The sequence below is a fragment of the Siphateles boraxobius genome, unplaced genomic scaffold, assembly GCF_051911475.1.
Source record: "Siphateles boraxobius isolate OS27281-9 unplaced genomic scaffold, OSU_SipBor_1 13, whole genome shotgun sequence".
NCBI lineage: Eukaryota > Metazoa > Chordata > Actinopteri > Cypriniformes > Leuciscidae > Siphateles > Siphateles boraxobius.
Genome location: NW_027508733.1, coordinates 1,027,643 through 1,048,724, shown reverse-complemented (window position 1 = coordinate 1,048,724; position 21,082 = coordinate 1,027,643). Strand labels below are relative to the sequence as shown.

General features: G+C 39.6%; 1 protein-coding gene and 1 pseudogene across 4 annotated transcripts in view; both read right to left on the bottom strand.

The window, feature by feature from the left end:
* The window catches only part of LOC143735705 (uncharacterized), a 153,731-nt gene that overhangs the window by 104,053 nt on the left and 28,596 nt on the right, over nucleotides 1-21,082 (bottom strand). The window contains exon 1 of one of the 3 annotated variants that reach the window (XM_077225876.1): nucleotides 14,064-14,274. The exons of the other annotated variants lie outside the window; for them this stretch is intronic. Coding sequence (XP_077081991.1) covers nucleotides 14,064-14,112 — 49 coding nt within the window. The 5' untranslated portion in view covers nucleotides 14,113-14,274. Of the gene's footprint in view, nucleotides 1-14,063; nucleotides 14,275-21,082 lie in introns of those variants that run through there. 3 annotated transcript variants of the gene reach the window in all.
* The window catches only part of LOC143735704 (uncharacterized), a 224,720-nt pseudogene that overhangs the window by 175,063 nt on the left and 28,575 nt on the right, over nucleotides 1-21,082 (bottom strand). The gene's annotated exons all lie outside the window — the stretch shown is intronic.

Genomic DNA, 21,082 nt, shown 5'->3' with positions numbered 1-21,082 from the left:
GTCGCCACTAACAGAGGGACGGTGACCCAGCACACCGCCCATCAAGTCGAACCATGGAAAGTTTCTTCTCTGAGCTCCGCTTTGTCCATTGTGCGTTTTAATCGCCTTGTACAATACTGTGCCCGCAACTTTTTTTTTTTTTTTCCCGAACTTGAAGCTTTGCTCGCTGAATGCTTAGCTTAGAAAATACAGCAACGATGTATTTTATAACGTCCTCGTTTCTTCACACGCCGTCAAATTGACGTTGTACCCTTTGTTCTGCCCAAATGCTCAGAAGAGCTTTGGTATCTTCGACAGACCAGTACAGGCGATTCTCCATTTCAAGCAGCGATTATTTTGCACGATATAAAACAGTGAAATGTGCATCTTGCCGGCTTTGCCGCAGACCATAACTTTCCCTAACACCGATAAACTCCGCCTTTTACCTTGCCCACGCCTCTAGCCCGAGCTGGCCCGCTCTGGCCCAAGGTATTCGACGGGCCAGAAATCCTGGCCGTTGACCCTGAGTAAGCCCCGATCAAGCCCCGGAAGTGACAGTGGAAACGCGACTGGCCCCGGCACGCACTAGCACGGCTCGGCCCTGGCCCGGCAGTGGAAACGCGGCTATTGATGGGGAGAGGACCCAGTGCAACATACACTTCCCCTGATCTGAGAGGACATTGAAGTTTTCACCCTTGCAGTAACCTTCCAACATTGCACCTACAAACGTGCACACTCACAACTGAAATCCCAAGAAGACTGAAAACAAGGTTTATAATCATTGAGACTTAAGTAGCTTTGCAAAGCATGTACTTCTTGACCCAAACATTCACACTATTTTTTTTCTGCTTTTCAAAGCCCATGGTGAGACTCTGGCTGCAGCCATGGAGGGGATGCAACTTGGCCTGTTGATAGGCTATGAAGGTGACAACCAGGATGCCTTTCCACGTGAGGTCTTCAATGTGGCAGTTGTGGTTGAGGAGACTGTTGTGCTTCACAACTTCAAGGATGTGCCATCCAGCTTTCCAATGCTTTTGGGGATCATCTACTGCGTTAACCTTGAGTATCCACGAGCCATGAAGTATTCCTTTGAGTTCCTTCTGAGGGTAGTGATGAAGATCAAACAAGATGTTTATGTATAGCTTGTATTGGCTTAACATTGGTTTTAATAAAAAAATGTTTTTATAATTAAGTTAAAACAAGACATTATTTTAGATCATCTTAACTTGATACCCTAATTCAAAGACATTACTTAACTGAAATTACTAAGTTGAACCCACTAGTGGGGATAAGTGAACAGAATGCTCATTAATGAGTTCACTTTATTTTGAACTTGCATAGCAAAGTTGAAACAACAATAATTGTATAGTCATGTTGACTCGCAGAAGGCAATTCACAGCTTAACAAGAATCAAAATAATGAGTTAAAACAATTGATTAATCCATTTTGTTTTTACTTGAAATTTTGAGGCAGCTGCTTAACTTATGATTTTAAGTAGAACCAAGTAGATATTTTTTACAGTGTACAATATATAACAATACAATATACAGGGTATGATTTTACCCATAAGTTCAGCATATTGACAGAAAATAATAACAGCAAATCCACATTTCTGTGCCTGGATCCAGTTGTTTCTGTGAATCGTAGGATCCATTTGCTTCTCTGTTCTGTAGATTTCGTCAGTCTGTAAAAATATACCTCAGATTTCTTGGCGAATCTAGTTGTACAGTCAATCTCAAAGCTCTTTCCCGTTTTAGATACATTTAGTGTTTTTATCCCAGCATTCACACTGAAAACAAATGCTGCCGCTCAGTGTTTATTACAACTCAGTGTGTGTAACTGCAGTCACTCCGGCCGATGGTGACGACACACGCATAACCTCTTATCAACTGACAAGATAGCAAAGCATCTGCGTTTTCAAACTACACTATAAGTATAACATGTTATTTTAAAAACAAGAACAAGTTAAAAATAATCATAAAAGTAACTTCATAAAAGTGTGAACAAACAACAAGTGGTACATATGCAGTATAAGAAAATTGAACATAAAATGAAACTCATAAAGCATAATGATATAATTTATATCATGAAGCAAAATGATATACAGGAATAAAACATTTATATATTGTCCATCTTTGAGTTGTGATCTGAATATCACCATTGAATCTACTGGTGTTAAAGATTAACTTTTTTCACAGTGACAAACTTAGATGTTTCTTTGTCCTGTCGCTCGCTGTGCCCAACTGAAAAACAAACAGTAGAAACCATCACAGAAGTTCTAATGGTTTCCACTAAAAATTAACTATACGTCATGTTTAAATACAAATTGCGATACTAAACTCACGATACTATCATGATATTTTAAGTCAAAATAAAGGAGTTTTTAATTATTACTTTATTATTATTATTTTATTATCAGGACCCACAAATATTCCCCCATTGCATTATTATACATTATGTATGATATACATTATATACATCAACATTATATATGATAGTTTAAAGTACAGTCTGTAAGAATGGCAACTAGTGTTTGGAATTGGTACTGCAGTCCAAATCAATATATCGGAGATCGTGGTTTCTCCTGCCTCCTCAAACTCGACGGTCACACGGGTCGCCAGTTTGAGCACACGCAACAGGAACGAGCGCAATGGACAATGAATTAGCACATTAGCAACATGCACTATCACCGACCAAAACATCCAGCCTGGAAACGCACTTTTCTAAGTAAAATAACTGGCTGTAGAAGTGTTTTTCAGAGAAACAAGTATGTGAACTTAGCATGTTTCCTAAATATATGCAAGCATAAAATTGACTATAAAATATGTATTTTAGGTATGGTATTGACACATGTTGAGTTTAGGGCTGTGACGGTATGGGATTTTTTCTTACCGCGGTGAAGCACCAACAAATCTCGCGGTTTGGCGGTTAACCGACAAGTCACGCTGTCAGTAAGTGCTCGCCACTGATCGCTGCCTCTTTGGTACTCCCGCATATTGATAGCGGCTCCCTGATGCCCGCAAATTAGTTCAAATCTCCCAGAATCTAGAGCTCGCGAGCAAGAGCGCGTACATCCTGTGCTCCAAACCGTGTAGCGCACACACTGCAGAGAGGGAGAGAGCGAGAGACCTTGCGTGTGTGTGCTAGTGCCTCATGAAACGCATGTTAGACAGCATGTAAGAACATAGGACTCGCGGAATACAGTAAATTATAAGCAAAGATTAATGTGTTTATAGTTCACATCACACACCATATGCACTCCTGTAACTTTCAGCAAAAAAAAAAAGAAAGTGCGGTGATGACCTCACACCGCGGTAGGCATCTCTTTAACGCGATATTGCGGTGATGCGGTCATCGTCACACCCCTAGTTGAGTTTTGATATTATATGGTCACTGGGGTAGTTTTGAGCTATTTTTTAATTTGGCTTTTGAGCTGGTTTTGTTACACAGACCTTTTTAGTTTCCATTCAAACCAATACAATTCCCATTATAACCATTACAAATTCTTTCAAAGGGTTTGTATTGTTTTTTTCAGCAGGGTGATTAGGACAGATTTTGGGGCCGTTTAAACAACACCGCTTTAAACTAAAATCAAAGAGTATATTAGTAACAAGAGGCGAAACTCAATAGAACGTTCCATTGCAACAAACGCGCCCGTGCGCAGCTGCAGCTCCGCCATCTTGGACTGAACGCAACACAGCTGTCATAGAATAAACTGTCATGCGAGAACTGAGAAGAGGACGCGTTCTTCTTCTACTACTTCTTGTTCAGTTCTCGCGCATGCGTCGTGGAAATCTCTTCAACTCTCGTCTCAAGGCCCACAAGGAAGAAAAGGAATAGTCGAATAAAGTCGTTATTTATGTGTTTTTTTCCCCGCACAAAAAGTAGTCTCGTCGCTTGATAAACTTATAGTTGAGCCACTGTAGGCACATGGAATATTTAAACATGTTCTTTAATGACTTTCTGGGCCGTCAAGTTTCATTCCCTTAGGCAGCCTATGTAGCAGTGATCCACCTCTCAGATTTAATCAAAAATATCTTCATTTGTGTTCCGAAGATGAACGAAGATCTTACGGGGTTGGTACAGCATGGGGGTGAGTAATTAATGACTTGATTTTTGGGTGAACTAACCCTTTAAGCGGTTATGACAGATTTTGGGGCCGTTTACACAACACACAACTTATGCGTTTTGGCCATTCATTTGCATGACACCTGTGTTTTGGGTGCCTTAAAAGGCAGTTTTTAAAAGTTTTAAAAATAAACATTTATCTTAATGTAAACTACAAAAATGTGAATTGGAGAAAACTGAAATCATGCGTATTACGTATTCAGTATTTCTTGAGGTAGTCTCTATGACTGGAAAGTGCTGGATCTGAAGATAAACAACTTAGTGATTATTTTTTGTATGACTGCGTAGAGCAGATGATTGGTTGAAACTCTTCCCACATGCAGTGCAGTGATACGGTTTCTCTCCAGTGTGGATCCTCTCGTGTGTTTTCAGATGTTCTGACCGAAGGAATCTCTTGTCGCAGTGTGAACACTTGTAAGGTTTCTCTCCAGTGTGGATCCTCTGGTGCTGTTTCAAACATGTAATCGTAATAAAACACTTTCCACACTCAACGCACACATGTACTTCTTCACCAGTATGTATTTTCTGATGAACATTTAAATTCTGCGGATGATAAAATCTCTTTCCACAAAAAGAACATGAATGTGGTTTCTCCTGTGAATGAACTGTGAGGTGTCTCTTTAGGGCTGAAGCCCACAAATATGTTTTGCCACATTGATCACATTCGTATGGTTTCTCTTCAGTGTGGCTTTGAATGTGTGTCTTAAGGGTTCCTTGATGTGCAAAACTCTTCCCACACTGATCACATGTGAACGGTTTCTCTCCAGTGTGGATCCTCATGTGAACCTTAAGATTCCTTTTGCGTGTAAAACTCTTTCCACACTGATCACATGTGAACAGTTTCTCTCTAGTGTGGATCCTCTCGTGAACCTTGAAATTATGTTTGTGTGCAAAACTCTTCCCACACTGATCACATGTGAACGGTTTCTCTCCAGTGTGGATCCTCTCGTGAACCTTGAAATTATGTTTGTGTGTGAAACTCTTCCCACATTGATCACATGAAAACGGTTTCTCTCCAGTGTGGATCATCATGTGAAAATTGAGATTCTGTTTTTTTGGGAAACTCTTTCCACACTGATGACAAGTGAAACATTTCTTGTCTCTTCTTTTCAGTAAAGAAATACTTTCAGTTTGTGAGTGAGTTTTTTCTCCAGTTTTGACATGATTATGTTTCTCCTCTTCACTCTCCTCATTTTTCAGTATCACATCTGAAATGAAAGTTTAAAACAATTACACTTTAATTAAATCATAAAAAAAATCAAAGAGAAATGTAAAGTAAAAGTAGACAACAGCTACATGAAATTATGATCATTTAATGCATTTTATATAAATCTGTTTCCATGAACGAGGCATATCGATCTTCTATTTATTACTTTTAGAACACAAATCCCATTTTTCTGTAGTGAGAACTATTAAATATTTGATCACCTCCACAATTATCTAACATAATATTACCATTAAAAAGCTATACAATAATGCTACAGCTCTGACAGTCTCTCAGATGGATATTAAATTTATTTTATTAAACTTCAATTTTGAAGTTAGCTAGGAAACTTCTAGTTCAGCATCATCTTCATTAGGATTTTGTGATTTTTAAAGCGTGAAGATGTCACACCCTCGGGATGGTTGTGAGCCAATAAGACGTTGTTCCCTTTGGGGAAAATTTCTTTACGACCCTTTGTTCAAGCAGGGCTTTGAACATGTAATTTGATTGGGTGTTTAACGAAAGAATCTTCAAGATTCTTATAATACTAATGCGTTAAAAAGTTAGTAAAATATAATGTAAATTAACAAATGGGGGACGAAGATTGGAGTTAATAAAGACCAAACGTGGTAGCCTGGTTAAAACCAGACCATTCTCAGTTGTAACTGAGTTAGGGTCTGGCAAAGCTTCATAGACAAATCATTTCCAAAGGGGCGTCACCAACGGACGTAGCTTAAATGCCTCTTGGAGCAATTGGATAGACCTAAAACCAATCAGAGCGATGAAGAAGACGACGTATGCAGAGCGACGTTAACAACTTAGTTTGAATAAACGAGCAGACACTGATCAGCTACTTGCTCTATGTTTATTTAAAATTAACAGCAAGACAACTGGAAGTGAATGTGCTTTTCCATTAAATAAATCACACACAGTAAACAAAACCTTAACAAAAAAAACTTTAGACGCAATTTAGACGCGCAAACTGGGTGCCGGTGGTGTGAGACGTACGGCTCGGGCAGATACGGCTTGAAGTCGTTCATCCTGGGATGCGGCGCCGTGCTCGATGTTCCATAATACCCGTGCACACAGGCAAGCGAAATGGCAGACTGATCTCATGAAATGGCGTATGTATGACACGCCAATTCGTATTTCCATTTGTGGCGTGCTATCAACACGCATAAGCTTTTCAGCGTGTTTATCAACGCCTTTGACTTAACGTTATATTACTGTATTATGTATATATAGATATATGACCTACCCCAACCCCGTCCCTAAACCTACCCGTCACTGGGGTTAATACCATTTATGAGTGTTCTCCTACCATCCTAGGAAAAAAAATATCGCTCCACAGATGTAGATATAGATTTTGCTTCGTTTCGCTCGGACATTTAACGGCGTACACATACACGCAAAAGATTTCGGCGTGGACATACACGCGGATAGCTCAAAATGCGTATAGATAACACGCCACTTGACTTGAAAGTGGCGTGTATGTTTACGCAAAGTCATGATGTCATGTTGGAAATGGGGTCTTGCGCAACGAACGCGTGATTTTTGCCCCGCGCACCTTCGCGCTCGTGCGGACGCGTCGAGTATAAACAAGGCTTTACTCCGTGTCAGCGTGCACTCTGATCGGTAAAGGGGCACGGACCTCTCCCGAATCATCTCCAGCAGTAGCAGCCTCCGATCGCACCACTAACTCCGCCTCCGTTTCCCTTGTAAGCTGATATTAGTATTTAAACATTCTCTATGATAAATGTTTGTGAGAAAAATATTTTAATAACATGGTTTTGGCGGTTATAGAGTTCTAATGACGGTGTGCAACTATAACCGTCACACATAGTTCCAAGGCGGCATCCATCTTTGTAAATGTAAAAAATCTGCTTCACCGTCGCTGTGCTGTTGTCATCGTGTAAAGCCCGCCCCAACGTTTCTGATTGGTGCCGCGATTTCGACGGATTGGAAATGGACTTCAATGAGCTCTTTGCCAGACTAACTTTCAGAGCAAATCTAAATGTGCCGGAAGTTGTCTGGGGTTTCCCAGGCTACAAACCTGGTATATTGAGGTTACATTGACCGTTGGTTCTATAATAAAATAATATTATGTAATATTACGAAATAATAGTATCAAAATACACTACACAAGACAGTAAATCATTCACACAGTGTCCTGGGATGCATGTTCATTTATAGATCAGTTTGTCTATAAATGAATGCAGGAAAGTCTGTTTAAGGTCTAAGCTTATTTGTTAAATGTAACTTTTTTAAATGATTGTCTCAGTCATTACAACCTATTTATTCGGTTTTTATCCCCTTTTAATTTGTGTTCCGAATATGAACGAAAGAAAGTCTTACGGGGTTGAACAACATGAGGGTGAGTAATTACTGACAGAATTTACATTTTTGGGTGAACTATCCCTTGAACTTTCAAGCAGCAGCAGCAGGAGAAAAGGAAAGCAAGGGGGCATTGTGGCTAAATTTAAGTTAAGTTTTATTACATATTTGATTTTAAAATTCTACTATTTATTTATAAAAACCCTGAACGGAGGATTAGCTCCAAAATACCTTACGGATCTTTTAAAATTAAATATCTCTGCTAGACCATTAAGGTAATCTCAACAAAGATTGCAGATGGTTCGGAGATCTAGACTTAAGACGAGGGGTGACCGTGCTTTTTCTATTGATGGTCCATAATTGTGGAAAAATCTTCCTCATGCCTAAGACTAGTATCCACATCCGAGTCTGATTTTAAATCCAAGTTAAAAACCTAGCTCTTCTCACAGGCTTACAATGGTCTTTGATTTTTTTATGTTAAATTGTCTGATGGTGTTTTTGATGTGAACTCTTTTTGTCATTTGTTTTCCTATTTTTAGATATTTATCCGATTGTACAGCACAATGGCCAACTACTGTTGCTTTTATTGTGCTATATAAATAAAAGTTGATTTGACTTGTTGATTAGGAGAAGCCATGTGTAACAAAAAATGTATTGCTGTTAATTCTCTTATTACACTAGTACATTTGAGCTTCAGCAAGAACCAATGAGGTTCATTCTCGTGTTACGCATCAAGATGTTTGTTCATGCGCGTCAAGCAGGTTCAGTTGAGGTTCAGGGGCCTCATTTATAAACGTTGCGTACGCACAAAAGAAGGCGTACGCCGCTCTCTACGCAATAATTGGTATTTATAAAAAGCAAACTTGACGGTAAAATGTGCGGTCCTTCACGCAAGCTCTGACCCAGGCGTACGCACAAAAACGGGTGAAATGAGAAATGGCGACACCGTCGGCAGATGGAAGAAACACGTGAAAGTGTGTGAAACTGTAGACCGTTGTGTAAAATAAATGGCAATACTCTCATAAATAACACGAAGACTTCACAAAGTCCTACAATTAACAGCCTACACGAACACCCGTTTGATCGATCTGCAACAGAAATGCAAATTAACACATATTTGCAAAAAGAAAAGTGAAATATGTTCTGCAATAATATTGGCATGTTATACAATTAGACATGTGCCGGTATTCGGTAATGCGATAAATCGCGGTAATGAATATGCACGATATTGTTATCGCGGGGACTTCGAAATACCGTGAAAAATAATAGAGCCGAATTTAGATTTTTAGAACGCGCATCAGCTTATTTTCCATCAACCGCTTAAAAAAACAATGCGTATATGCTGCGCAAAACACATGTGCACTTTGATGTAAACAATCCCCACATCACATGTATAAGCACTGTGTGCATGCAGTGCGCACTCTAGTCTAATGTAAACAATCCTCACATGGAAAAGAAGCACGGCGGAAGGAGGAACGCTGCCGACTATTTATCCCCCGCATGGCTGCCAACTCTCACGCATTCAGCAGCTTGAGACTCACGCAATTGTCACTTTCACACGGTCTCACGCCACACATCCATTTTCTCACGCAGAGAAAAATCGCGGAGCAAAGAGGACACTGACACCGACAGACTAGACAGAGCAGGTTACTTTTGATATGAAAAAAATATCAGCTCTCAGGTTTTATAACGAAATTCAGACAATAAATACTGTTTTGGTGCTTGTAAATGTGACGTGACAGATCGCGTGCCTCAGTTCAAGTAAACAGATCATCAGTTACTTTTTATTAAAGATACAGTACAACCCACCGAAAGGTACGTACTTTCGATCAATCAGTGTTTTTCAACCACGGAAAGAGGTCAATAACACTGCAGGAGAACAATTATGTCACAGAACGTTACATTTACCTCAGGAAAGCCATTTAATGTTAGTTGACTATAAGAAAATAGCTATAGAGAGGATTATTTTGCTAAATATGTGCACTATATTACATATTTTAATATATGTTTACTTGTCATTATATAATTGTTATTATAATGAAAATTACAGCATATTACATTTTTATATTTATATTATTATTACATTTATATTGTATGCATTATATTTAATTTCTCTCTGTATGTTTACAGCATTATGTGAGATATATTTTTTCTTGAGAAACATTTAAATGCAGGCTATCTACTGTAGCCTACCTAATATTTATCCAAATGAGTCAATATTGAATCAAGATTGAAATTAAATCCAAGAATTTAATTGAAATCATGAAAATTGTGTTAAATAAATAGTAAAAACAGTAGCCTCAGTAACTGTACCATGTAAACATTATAACATGTTGTCACTAAAAAATAAAATTAATGTTTTGACAATCACAATTACACATTGTGATGCAAGTTTTTTTTGATACCCCCAATCCGTCTGTTTTTCTTGTGCAATTAAAATATCGTGATAATACCGTATACCGTGATAAAAGCTCAATCAATTAATCGCAGCATGAAAATTTGATACCGGCACATGCCTATATACAATTCATCCTCATAAATAAGATGGTAAACAGAACGGAATAATGTACAAAACTGATATTCTCGCCAATGTGTCCGTCTGGCGGATCAGATATAGTCAAACTGATATTCTCGCCAATGTGTCCGTCTGGCGGATCAGATATAGTCAAACTGATATTCTCGCCAATGTGTCCGTCTGGCGGATCAGATATAGTCAAACTGATATTCTCGCCAATGTGTCCGTCTGGCGGATCAGATATAGTCAAACTGATATTCTCGCCAATGTGTCCGTCTGGCGGATCAGATATAGTCAAACTGATATTCTCGCCAATGTGTCCGTCTGGCGGATCAGATATAGTCAAACTGATATTCTCGCCAATGTGTCCGTCTGGCGGATCAGATATAGTCAAACTGATATTCTCGCCAATGTGTCCGTCTGGCGGATCAGATATAGTCAAACTGATATTCTCGCCAATGTGTCCGTCTGGCGGATCAGATATAGTCAAACTGATATTCTCGCCAATGTGTCCGTCTGGCGGATCAGATATAGTCAAACTGATATTCTCGCCAATGTGTCCGTCTGGCGGATCAGATATAGTCAAACTGATATTCTCGCCAATGTGTCCGTCTGGCGGATCAGATATAGTCAAACTGATATTCTCGCCAATGTGTCCGTCTGGCGGATCAGATATAGTCAAACTGATATTCTCGCCAATGTGTCCGTCTGGCGGATCAGATATAGTCAAACTGATATTCTCGCCAATGTGTCCGTCTGGCGGATCAGATATAGTCAAACTGATATTCTCGCCAATGTGTCCGTCTGGCGGATCAGATATAGTCAAACTGATATTCTCGCCAATGTGTCCGTCTGGCGGTTCAGATATAGTCAAACTGATATTCTCGCCAATGTGTCCGTCTGGCGGATCAGATATAGTCAAACTGATATTCTCGCCAATGTGTCCGTCTGGCGGATCAGATATAGTCAAACTGATATTCTCGCCAATGTGTCCGTCTGGCGGATCAGATATAGTCAAACTGATATTCTCGCCAATGTGTCCGTCTGGCGGATCAGATATAGTCAAACTGATATTCTCGCCAATGTGTCCGTCTGGCGGATCAGATATAGTCAAACTGATATTCTCGCCAATGTGTCCGTCTGGCGGATCAGATATAGTCAAACTGATATTCTCGCCAATGTGTCCGTCTGGCGGATCAGATATAGTCAAACAGATATTCTCGCCAATGTGTCCGTCTGGCGGATCAGATATAGTCAAACTGATATTCTCGCCAATGTGTCCGTCTGGCGGATCAGATATAGTCAAACAGATATTCTCGCCAATGTGTCCGTCTGGCGGATCAGATATAGTCAAACTGATATTCTCGCCAATGTGTCCGTCTGGCGGATCAGATATAGTCAAACTGATATTCTCGCCAATGTGTCCGTCTGGCGGATCAGATATAGTCAAACTGATATTCTCGCCAATGTGTCCGTCTGGCGGATCAGATATAGTCAAACTGATATTCTCGCCAATGTGTCCGTCTGGCGGATCAGATATAGTCAAACTGATATTCTCGCCAATGTGTCCGTCTGGCGGATCAGATATAGTCAAACTGATATTCTCGCCAATGTGTCCGTCTGGCGGATCAGATATAGTCAAACTGATATTCTCGCCAATGTGTCCGTCTGGCGGATCAGATATAGTCAAACTGATATTCTCGCCAATGTGTCCGTCTGGCGGATCAGATATAGTCAAACTGATATTCTCGCCAATGTGTCCGTCTGGCGGATCAGATATAGTCAAACTGATATTCTCGCCAATGTGTCCGTCTGGCGGATCAGATATAGTCAAACTGATATTCTCGCCAATGTGTCCGTCTGGCGGATCAGATATAGTCAAACTGATATTCTCGCCAATGTGTCCGTCTGGCGGATCAGATATAGTCAAACTGATATTCTCGCCAATGTGTCCGTCTGGCGGATCAGATATAGTCAAACTGATATTCTCGTCAGTCAGTCAGTCAGTCAGTCAGTCAGATAGATAGATAGATAGATAGATTTGTCCACTATTTGTCCACTGGGGAAAGTTGTTTTCATAGTAAAAATGTCTTCATCAGCTACGGAATCATGGTATTAATGCATATGCCTTTAGTTTGTTTTATTGTAGATAAAATAACGTATGACGTATGTCTCACCCATTCAGAAAGCTGCTAGAAATTACATTTGCGCTTAACTATTTCCCATTTCCAAGTAGATTATAACCGACATCTGTAGCTTGTCAGATGCAATTAAATGGATGGAAATAAAATGCCCCGTCACAATGCTTAATGACGCACAATGGCTGATCTTTCGCTCTTAGAAGATGTGGAAAATGGAAGGATTCGGAGTGAACGCATCTTCAGATGGCAAGAAAACTTGCTGGCAAATGAGGCAAATGTCCGACCATTTCTTTTTTATTTCGGCCACAGTCCGATGTTGTGAGGCTACAGCATTTACAGCGTCAGCAACCTTTTGCCACTCAAGTGGCTTTTTGACATTAGTAATGCCCACACTGTGCCCTCCAAACAACATTTTTCTCCTCTTTTCCACCTCGCCAACAATAACTTCTACTTCACATTAAGTGAAGTTACGTTTTTTTGATTTCCTCTCTGTGTTTGCCATGATTTCGCAATCGATGAATATTAACTTGTGGGCGTTTCATGGACTATTTATGGGCAACTATGGGCGTGACATGAAGCCGTAAAAGCTGCGCTATATTTAGAATTGATTGTGATTTATTAAGGGAAAAATGCGTAGGATGTGCGTGCGCACTGTTTTATAAATCCGAATATTTCTGTGCGTACGCACGTCCTATGTTTCATCCGTACGCCACTTCTGACGCAAATCCTACGCAAAGTTTTATAAATGAGGCCCCTGTTCATCATATAAAGCGATTGAGTCTCTTCAGATAATTTGGACTAAACCACTCAATTCATATGAATTAGTTTAATCTCTTTATGAACTTTATGAAAGCATCAAAGTGTCAGTTGTGCAACTGTCTATGGAGGGACAGAAAGCTCTCAGATTTGAACAAAAATATCTTCATTTTGTCTGCAGAAGATGAACGAAACTCTTACGGGATTGGAACGACTTGAGGGCGAGTAATTAATGACAGAATTTTCATTTTTGGTTGAACTAACTCTTTAAAAGCAAACGAAAGGAGGAAACCTTTATGGCGAAAACGGGTGAGACGTGAGTGAAGATTTGAGAAAAGAAATCCAGTGGAATAACTAATGGAGTATTGTTAAATTCTTAGAAAATTGGGTGACCAGATTGCAAAGCAGAATACAAAGCTTAAATTTATGGGCGCACTTACCTCTTTCATTCGGCACGAATCGAATTTGCGATTTTCCATGCAACGTTTTATTGCTAACCTATTACTTAGCTTGTAAACAAAGCTTTGTGCAGCAACTATGCTCCAGACCAGCAGACTGCCAAAACTTCTGCTTTTATAGAGTTGGTCACACTTGCTGATGATCAATTAATCTGAAGCATTTGATTAGCAGGGCCTAACTGCTACTTACCCTCTTAATTCCTATGGAAGCAACACTTAGTTTGTCATCCATGGCTTCATGTTGGCCTAGTTTTTGTTAAATAAATAATGGCAGTGAGATATACCATGTTGTTGTTGTTAATCTGAAGTTGTACTTGCCAAATTTGACCTAATGATTTTTATTTTTATTATGTTCGGATACGTAAAACCATGGAATTCAAATGGGTGTACTTTCTTTTTCACACGGCTGTAGAAAGTGACTATATTATTTATTGCTTTATTTAGTTATTTATTGTTTTTTCCTACTACAAACACTAAATCTGGTGAACTGCTTTATAACCTCACTGTTCTTCAGCCTCATTAATGAAGAGTCAAGAATAAACACCAACCTCTTTGTTCTTCAGTGTGTTTCATTCTGCTGTGTTCTGGATCTGTCATGTTCTCACTGTCCTTCAATAAACTCTGTGTTTGCAGATTTCAGCTCTTCCTGATGGTTTGATGCTCGTCTTCACTTGTAGCTGATGGGAATATTACAGCATTTATTGGTGAATTGCAGTGGGAGGAGCTTCACAGAAGGAGGAGGAGCTTCACTGAAGAAGGAGGAGCAGATCTGGCAAAATCAAGAAGAAATCGCTGAGTCTGTTTTTTTCTAATTCAAACATTTTAAGTATTTAATGTTAATTTATCTATATCTATAGTAAAATAACTGATGTTTATTAATTGCAAAGTGTTTTATACTTATTCACATTTTTATTTCTAAGAATTTCATCCACATACTTTATTCCTACATTTATTTTACCTCTCATTAATATATAGGCAAATATATAGAAAAAATAGAGTACAACAATTAACAGATATAAACAATGTAAAAATTAAAAAAGACAAGATAAACTTAAAAATTAAATATACAAATTTGCAAGAAAAGAATAACCCACCAATTGAGTTTGACTTGTTTTTATTTTAGTTTATATGGAACATGGTTTTTCACAGATTAATGAAACGATGTTATTAAACTTACCTATATCTTGTAGATGTCACAATATCTGATCGTGTCGTTTGCTCAAGTCTGTTGACAATAAAATGAGCTTAATGTGGCAATTTACAGATCTGAAGACATCAGCATTATTTAATGAGGTGAAAACAGGATCTATTGACATGAAATAAAGAGGCTTTTCAGCTGCTCTGATAATAGTCATGATCCATAGACTATCAATACTCATTAAAGTCCCTGTAAAGGCAATTCTAAAAAAAAATTCTAAGCACATTATAAATGTTAGAAATGTATTGCTAAAACATATTACAAAGACTGTGAATCGTGAAGTACTGAATTGTGGAGTTAGACCGTTAAACAGTTTTTCACCATTGCTATTTTCCGGATTTTTTGGGCGGGTCTAAAACAGGGCTCGATGACGCAATGGAGCCCCTGAGCTCCTGGCCCCGCCCCTACCTGATGACGCACTGGAGCCCCTGAGCTCCTGGCCCCGCCCCTACCTGATGACGCACTGGAGCCCCTGAGCTCCTGGCCCCGCCCCTACCTGATGACGCACTGGAGCCCCTGAGCTCCTGGCCCCGCCCCTACCTGATGACGCACTGGAGCCCCTGAGCTCCTGGCCCCGCCCCTACCTGATGACGCACTGGAGCCCCTGAGCTCCTGGCCCCGCCCCTACCCGATGACGCACTGGAGCCCCTGAGCTCCTGGCCCCGCCCCTACCTGATGACGCACTGGAGCCCCTGAGCTCCTGCCCCCGCCCCTACCTGATGACGCACTGGAGCCCCTGAGCTCCTGGCCCCGCCCCTACCTGATGACGCACTGGAGCCCCTGAGCTCCTGGCCCCGCCCCTACCTGATGACACACTGAAGCCCCTGAGGCTGGCCGCTCCCCTAACAATATAAATAGAGCACATTCGCATCAGTTTGGCGCTCAATCGCGAGTTACTGTCAGTACTATTATTAGTTACTACAGCCTACAGTTTGCTAGTTAGCTATGTCTTCGTCACAGAAATGCGTACTACCTGGATGCGATCATGTACAAAACAAATTGGTGTCCTTATTTAAATTTACTAAATACGATCACATCAAGAAGAGGTGGATTAATTTTGTGAAGAGCCACCTTGATAGAGAGCTGAGGATCACAACTAACACTACTCTGTAATGATCATTTTACACGGGATAGTTTTAAAAAACTTTCGTCGGAGACAACTGGGATTCACTGATAATCCGCCGTTACTGGTGAATGGACTAACTTATCTCCCGCTTCTGCCTTCATCCTCCCATCGCGCCGACAACTGGTGCCATCATCGGCAGTGCGTGCCCACCAATGAGTGTAAGTTGCCTTGTGTGGTGTGCTTATGTTATACAGTAATTATAGTAGGTAGTCCACAGTAAGTCGATGGCAGCTTTCCCACGAGTGGGCGTGGTTACAGTGCAGCCAGCGGACACGCCCCCAGCATTGGAGAGCAGAGACTACTGCTCATTTTTTCAAGATTTTGATAGCTTATTTTAAGTACTTGCCGGCTTTTTTTATCATTCAAATGTGGCTGGGTGGCTAATAACACATTTTTCAGTGGTGTGACAAACTCAAAACACATACTTAATTTTGACTTTACAGGGACTTTAAACAAGCCATTCAGGATCAGCAACAGATCATCTCACTTTATAAGTATAATACTTAAGTATTTGCTGCTATAAACAGACTATCTGAGTCGGAATATATGCTGAAAGCCTATAAAAGTGCTCTTATATTCCTATTATTTCTCAAACGATACAGACAAAATAGCAGTAATACAGACATAACACATTGTTATCAACCATTGTAATTTGGCTATATTAATCTAAATATAGATTGATTGCCTAATAAAGTAATCAACAAAGTATAGTTCACTAACATCTTACCGATTTGTATGTAATGAGAAACTAAAGGCAAATCATAAAATCTTATTCTTTAAAAAAAAATCGTTTTAGTTAGCAGACACACAAAAAGCGCCGAACCCAAAGAAAAACATTTTAGAAATGACCATTTAAATGTTGCTTTAACTGTCTTACCACGACATATCGTGATTTGTTTACCTCAGAACACTCAAGAGGCTGAACGGGAGAGCGCGATAGTGATGACGTCATCGCCGCGAGACGAGATCTTTCTTTTTTTTTTTTTTGCTTCCATAACACAAACAAATGTGACCGGTCTTCATTTAGCTCTGCGTTGTGTTGATAGACGAACGAGACCGGGCAACAGAAATTACTCAGGCCAGATTTTATTCTGCATGAATAAAAGAAAAGATTCAGAACAAGCTCGAGTCTGTGGCTTTCTCTCACCGTTCAGCCTCTCTTCAGTCGCATTTACCGCGAACTCCAAAACATTTTACACTTTTGACATCTTTATAAACATGCATTTCAGTTTCTCATAATCAAATCGTGTTTGTCAACAGATTTCATAAAAAAATAAAGCATTTTATATAAATTCAAAACAATATTAACAAAAGCATGAAAGAGAATATACCTGCATGAATAAAAGGAAAGATTCAGAACAAGCTCGAGTCTGTGGCTTTCTCTCACCGTTCAGCCTGTCAGTGAAAGGCAGTATTTTAGCCAACAGAGCTTGCACACTCATGCTTAAAAAATTATCTCCGAAAATACATTTATAACTCATCACATCATTCACACAAACTTCATGTTTGAATAAGATTAAAGTGCATTTTAGAACAAAATTACATGTTGTATTACAATAAACAAAGCTCATATCAAACTTTTTAGACGGAGCATCTACTCAACTCACCTCTCTTCAGTCGCATTTACCGCGAACTGAAGGAGAGCAACCGGAACCGGAACATGAGTCTTAAAGGAACCATGCACCGTATTTAACAATTGAAAGCCTAAGTCCCTCTCCTTCCGGTGGACCATGTGACCTTATTTCGGAAAAATATTGTATGGTAGTCAATGGCGAAAGACAACCAATATTTGGATCCGGTTTGAATTGTGCCCTGAATTACACATAAGATGTTTGTCAATTTAAAAGATACATTTTAAAGTCAAGAAAGTCGCAGTTTGATGTAACTTTAACTCTAACTTTACTGAAGCTAACGTCTGTCGTTTTTTCTATAATCTAACGTTATAATCGTAACGTTATGCCGCCATGCCTGTGTGTTTTGTACCAGACTGCACACACACACACACAAGCTTGGTGACGTACATAGTGCGAGACGAGAAATGTAGTTCATTGAGTGATTTTCACATAAAACTAAATGTTACTCTTCTGTTTTATGACAAACTGTGACTTTCTTGACTTTCATAATTATCTTTTAAATTGACAAACATATGTGTAATTCAGGGCACAGTTCAGACGGAATAAAAAGATAAGTTGTCTCTCGCCATTGACTACCTTACAAATTTTTTCCGAAATAAGGTCCATGAGCCTGTAGCAGAGGGGAGGGACTAAGGCTCACTACAAAATGACCGTATAACCATAGAAATATGACATCTCAATTTATATAAATCAAAATTAGAAGAATAAATTAAAGAATATACAATTCTTATGAAAGAATTCGAAAGAATAATGAAAGAAATCCAACAAATTATAACAAAGGGAGAGATTTTGAGTGAAATTAATAAATACATATAACACCCGTTACACAAACAAGGTAGCTACATAATCAAATCTCTGAGTATAACAGAAATTGTTCAGCCTTAGGTTGAGCATTGCTCAAAACAAAACAGAAAAATCACAATAAAACACACAAACAAATATTTAAATAAAATGAATAATACATCAAAAGGGGCTTTTTAAATTGTGTTTTACACTTGTACAAAAAAGTGTAGTTTACTTTAGCCATTTCCATACAACTTGCTAAATCAGTTTTAGACAGAAATCAAAAGGTCTTCAGATGATGTGCCTACTGCTCCATTCATACATGCACCTTTAGTTTGACCTACCCTGCAAGATTTGCGGTAGCACCAGCCGCCTATAATCTACTAAAATAATGATTTCAGAATACTTAAGAGTAAATCAGGATGTAACATTTATTTTGCCAGGCATAGTTAAAAATCAATTGAAAGGATTAAAAAGAATACACAATACATAACTGATCAGCATAAAATACAAAAATAATTCAAAATGCAATATCCAAATTAGTTTAAAAGAGTCAGCATACCTGGCAATAGAGACACACAGCAACAGTGTGGGAAGTTCGGTTTACAGATGCTTCCTTGCGTGGTTTGCCAATTCTCTTTAAATACCCAAGAACATAAAAGGACAATAAACATCTAGCACCCAAATATTTATTCAGCCTTTGTTGGACCCTTTCTCGTGACCCAAGTGGTCATGCCTAAGTTTGGGGGATAAAGACAAATGGTTATCAACAATCTTTATTGGGGCATTTCTCGCAACAGAAGAACAGGCATTGTTTTCTTTTTCTGCCTGTTCTGCTGCTGCGGGAATGAAACACCTTTACCACTCGCACCAGAAGTATTTATTTTGCCCTCACATCACAAAGCTGGAGGCAGGAGGTTTGTGAGACTTGCATGCCTGAATGAGCCCTGAAGGGGAGAAGATAGTGGGCCGAGTCATAAACCCAGCATGGGGGGGAAGAGATCAGATTGGGCCAGTTGTGCTCTGCTCTCTGTCCCTTAGATCTCCTTTGCAGATTAGTGAGTTTTTATTGCAGGTTCGAATTCTTGAAATCAGTCACGGGGAAAATCCTTCCTCAGACTTCTTATTCCAAACCTTCACGATCCACAGGTGCAGGCAATCAGTTCCTCCTTAAGCCCAATTTATACTTCTGCGTCGAACTCACACCGTAGCTACGTCGTACAGTGCTGATCCACTTGTCCGACACGACTGTCGCGTGGTGTCACGACGTCTCCCCCACATTTGTACGTTGATGGGCGTTCCTGTTTACCACCATGGGCGTGGTTTTGACCGAGCGGGAAATGTTGCGTATCAGAAAAGAGGATCTGCGAGAGACTCCCCCCCCCCCCCCCCCGTCTCCATATGCTCTACTTCTATTGGATAGTCGCGTCGCGTTCAACGGAATTCATTTGCATAAAGATGGGCATCGGCCAGCTTTTTGACTCGCGACAATTTTCAAAATGAAGCGCCGCCTTCCCGGAATGCTTTGCGGGCGCGACATAGTCGCTTGACGTCACCCATAGGAATAAAGTGGAGTGCGGTAAAGCCCTGCATTTCAGCCCGAGCCTGACGGGCCCCGACTTATTTACGCCCCTAGGGCCGGGCTTCGGGCCAATTTTCACGTCATAGTTCACATGCGGGCCGGGCCTCGGGCCTTTTTTGGGTTATCGTTTTTATATTTTTAGACATTAATTAAAAGAAAATATGAGAAGTTGACGTCGACGATAGAAAAACAAACATAAAAAGACATTTCATAATCTGTTCTGTTTTTAACCTATCTTATAATTACACTGACATATGACTGAGATGACAGTCTCACGCACGCACACTTCTCGTCAGCGCGAGCTGCACGACCCGCGATTCATCTCATGTGAAATGGAGAATATTAAGAGAAAACAGTGAGAGACTGTTCTAGCTTTTCGTTTGATTGGACTATTTTCGTTTAACTGTTGGAAACTACTGATGTTTTTCATTTGATTGAACTTTATTTTCGTTTAACTGTTGGAAACTACTGATGTTTTTCATTTGATTGAACTTTATTTTCGTTTAACTGTTGGAAACTACTGATGTTTTTCGTTTGATTGAACTTTATTTTCATTTAACTGTTGGAAACTAGGCTACTGAAGTTTTTCATTCGATTGGACTTATAATTACACTGACATGACAGTCTCACGCACGCACACTTGTCGTCAGCGCGAGCTGCGCGACCCGCGATTCACCTCATGTGAAATGGAGAATATTGAGAAAACAACAAGAGACTGTTCTAACTTTTTGTTTGATTGGACTTTATTTTCGTTTAACTCTTGGAAACTAGAATATGTTTTTTGTTTGACTGGACTTTATTTTCGTTTAACTGTTGGAAACTACTGGAAAAAAGAATGGACATGTTCAGTGGTGCTTTTTTGAGGTAAGATAACCTGCGAGTTTGTTTTTAATTAATTTAATTTAATTTGTTTAGATTGTAGGCTATTGCTCATTTCGTTTGCGAGCGCTGCGAGCAGCCTGAGCGTGCGTCAGTATTTCAAAAAAATGTTGTTTTACTCACTGTGGTTTAATAAATAAGCATTTATTAAACTAACTGTCTGTGTGATATGCTTTAAGTGTTTTATATCTATGGATTTTATTGTAGCCAAGTATTAGCGTTTTTTTGAGAAGCTAAATTGATCAAACATGTTTTACTCGCTGTCGGCTCGGCTGCTTGGTCGTCATTTAAAACAAAATGCTCCAAACATTTGTCTAAATTAACAATAAATAAATGAAAAGAAACATAACTAACAAAACTGACCT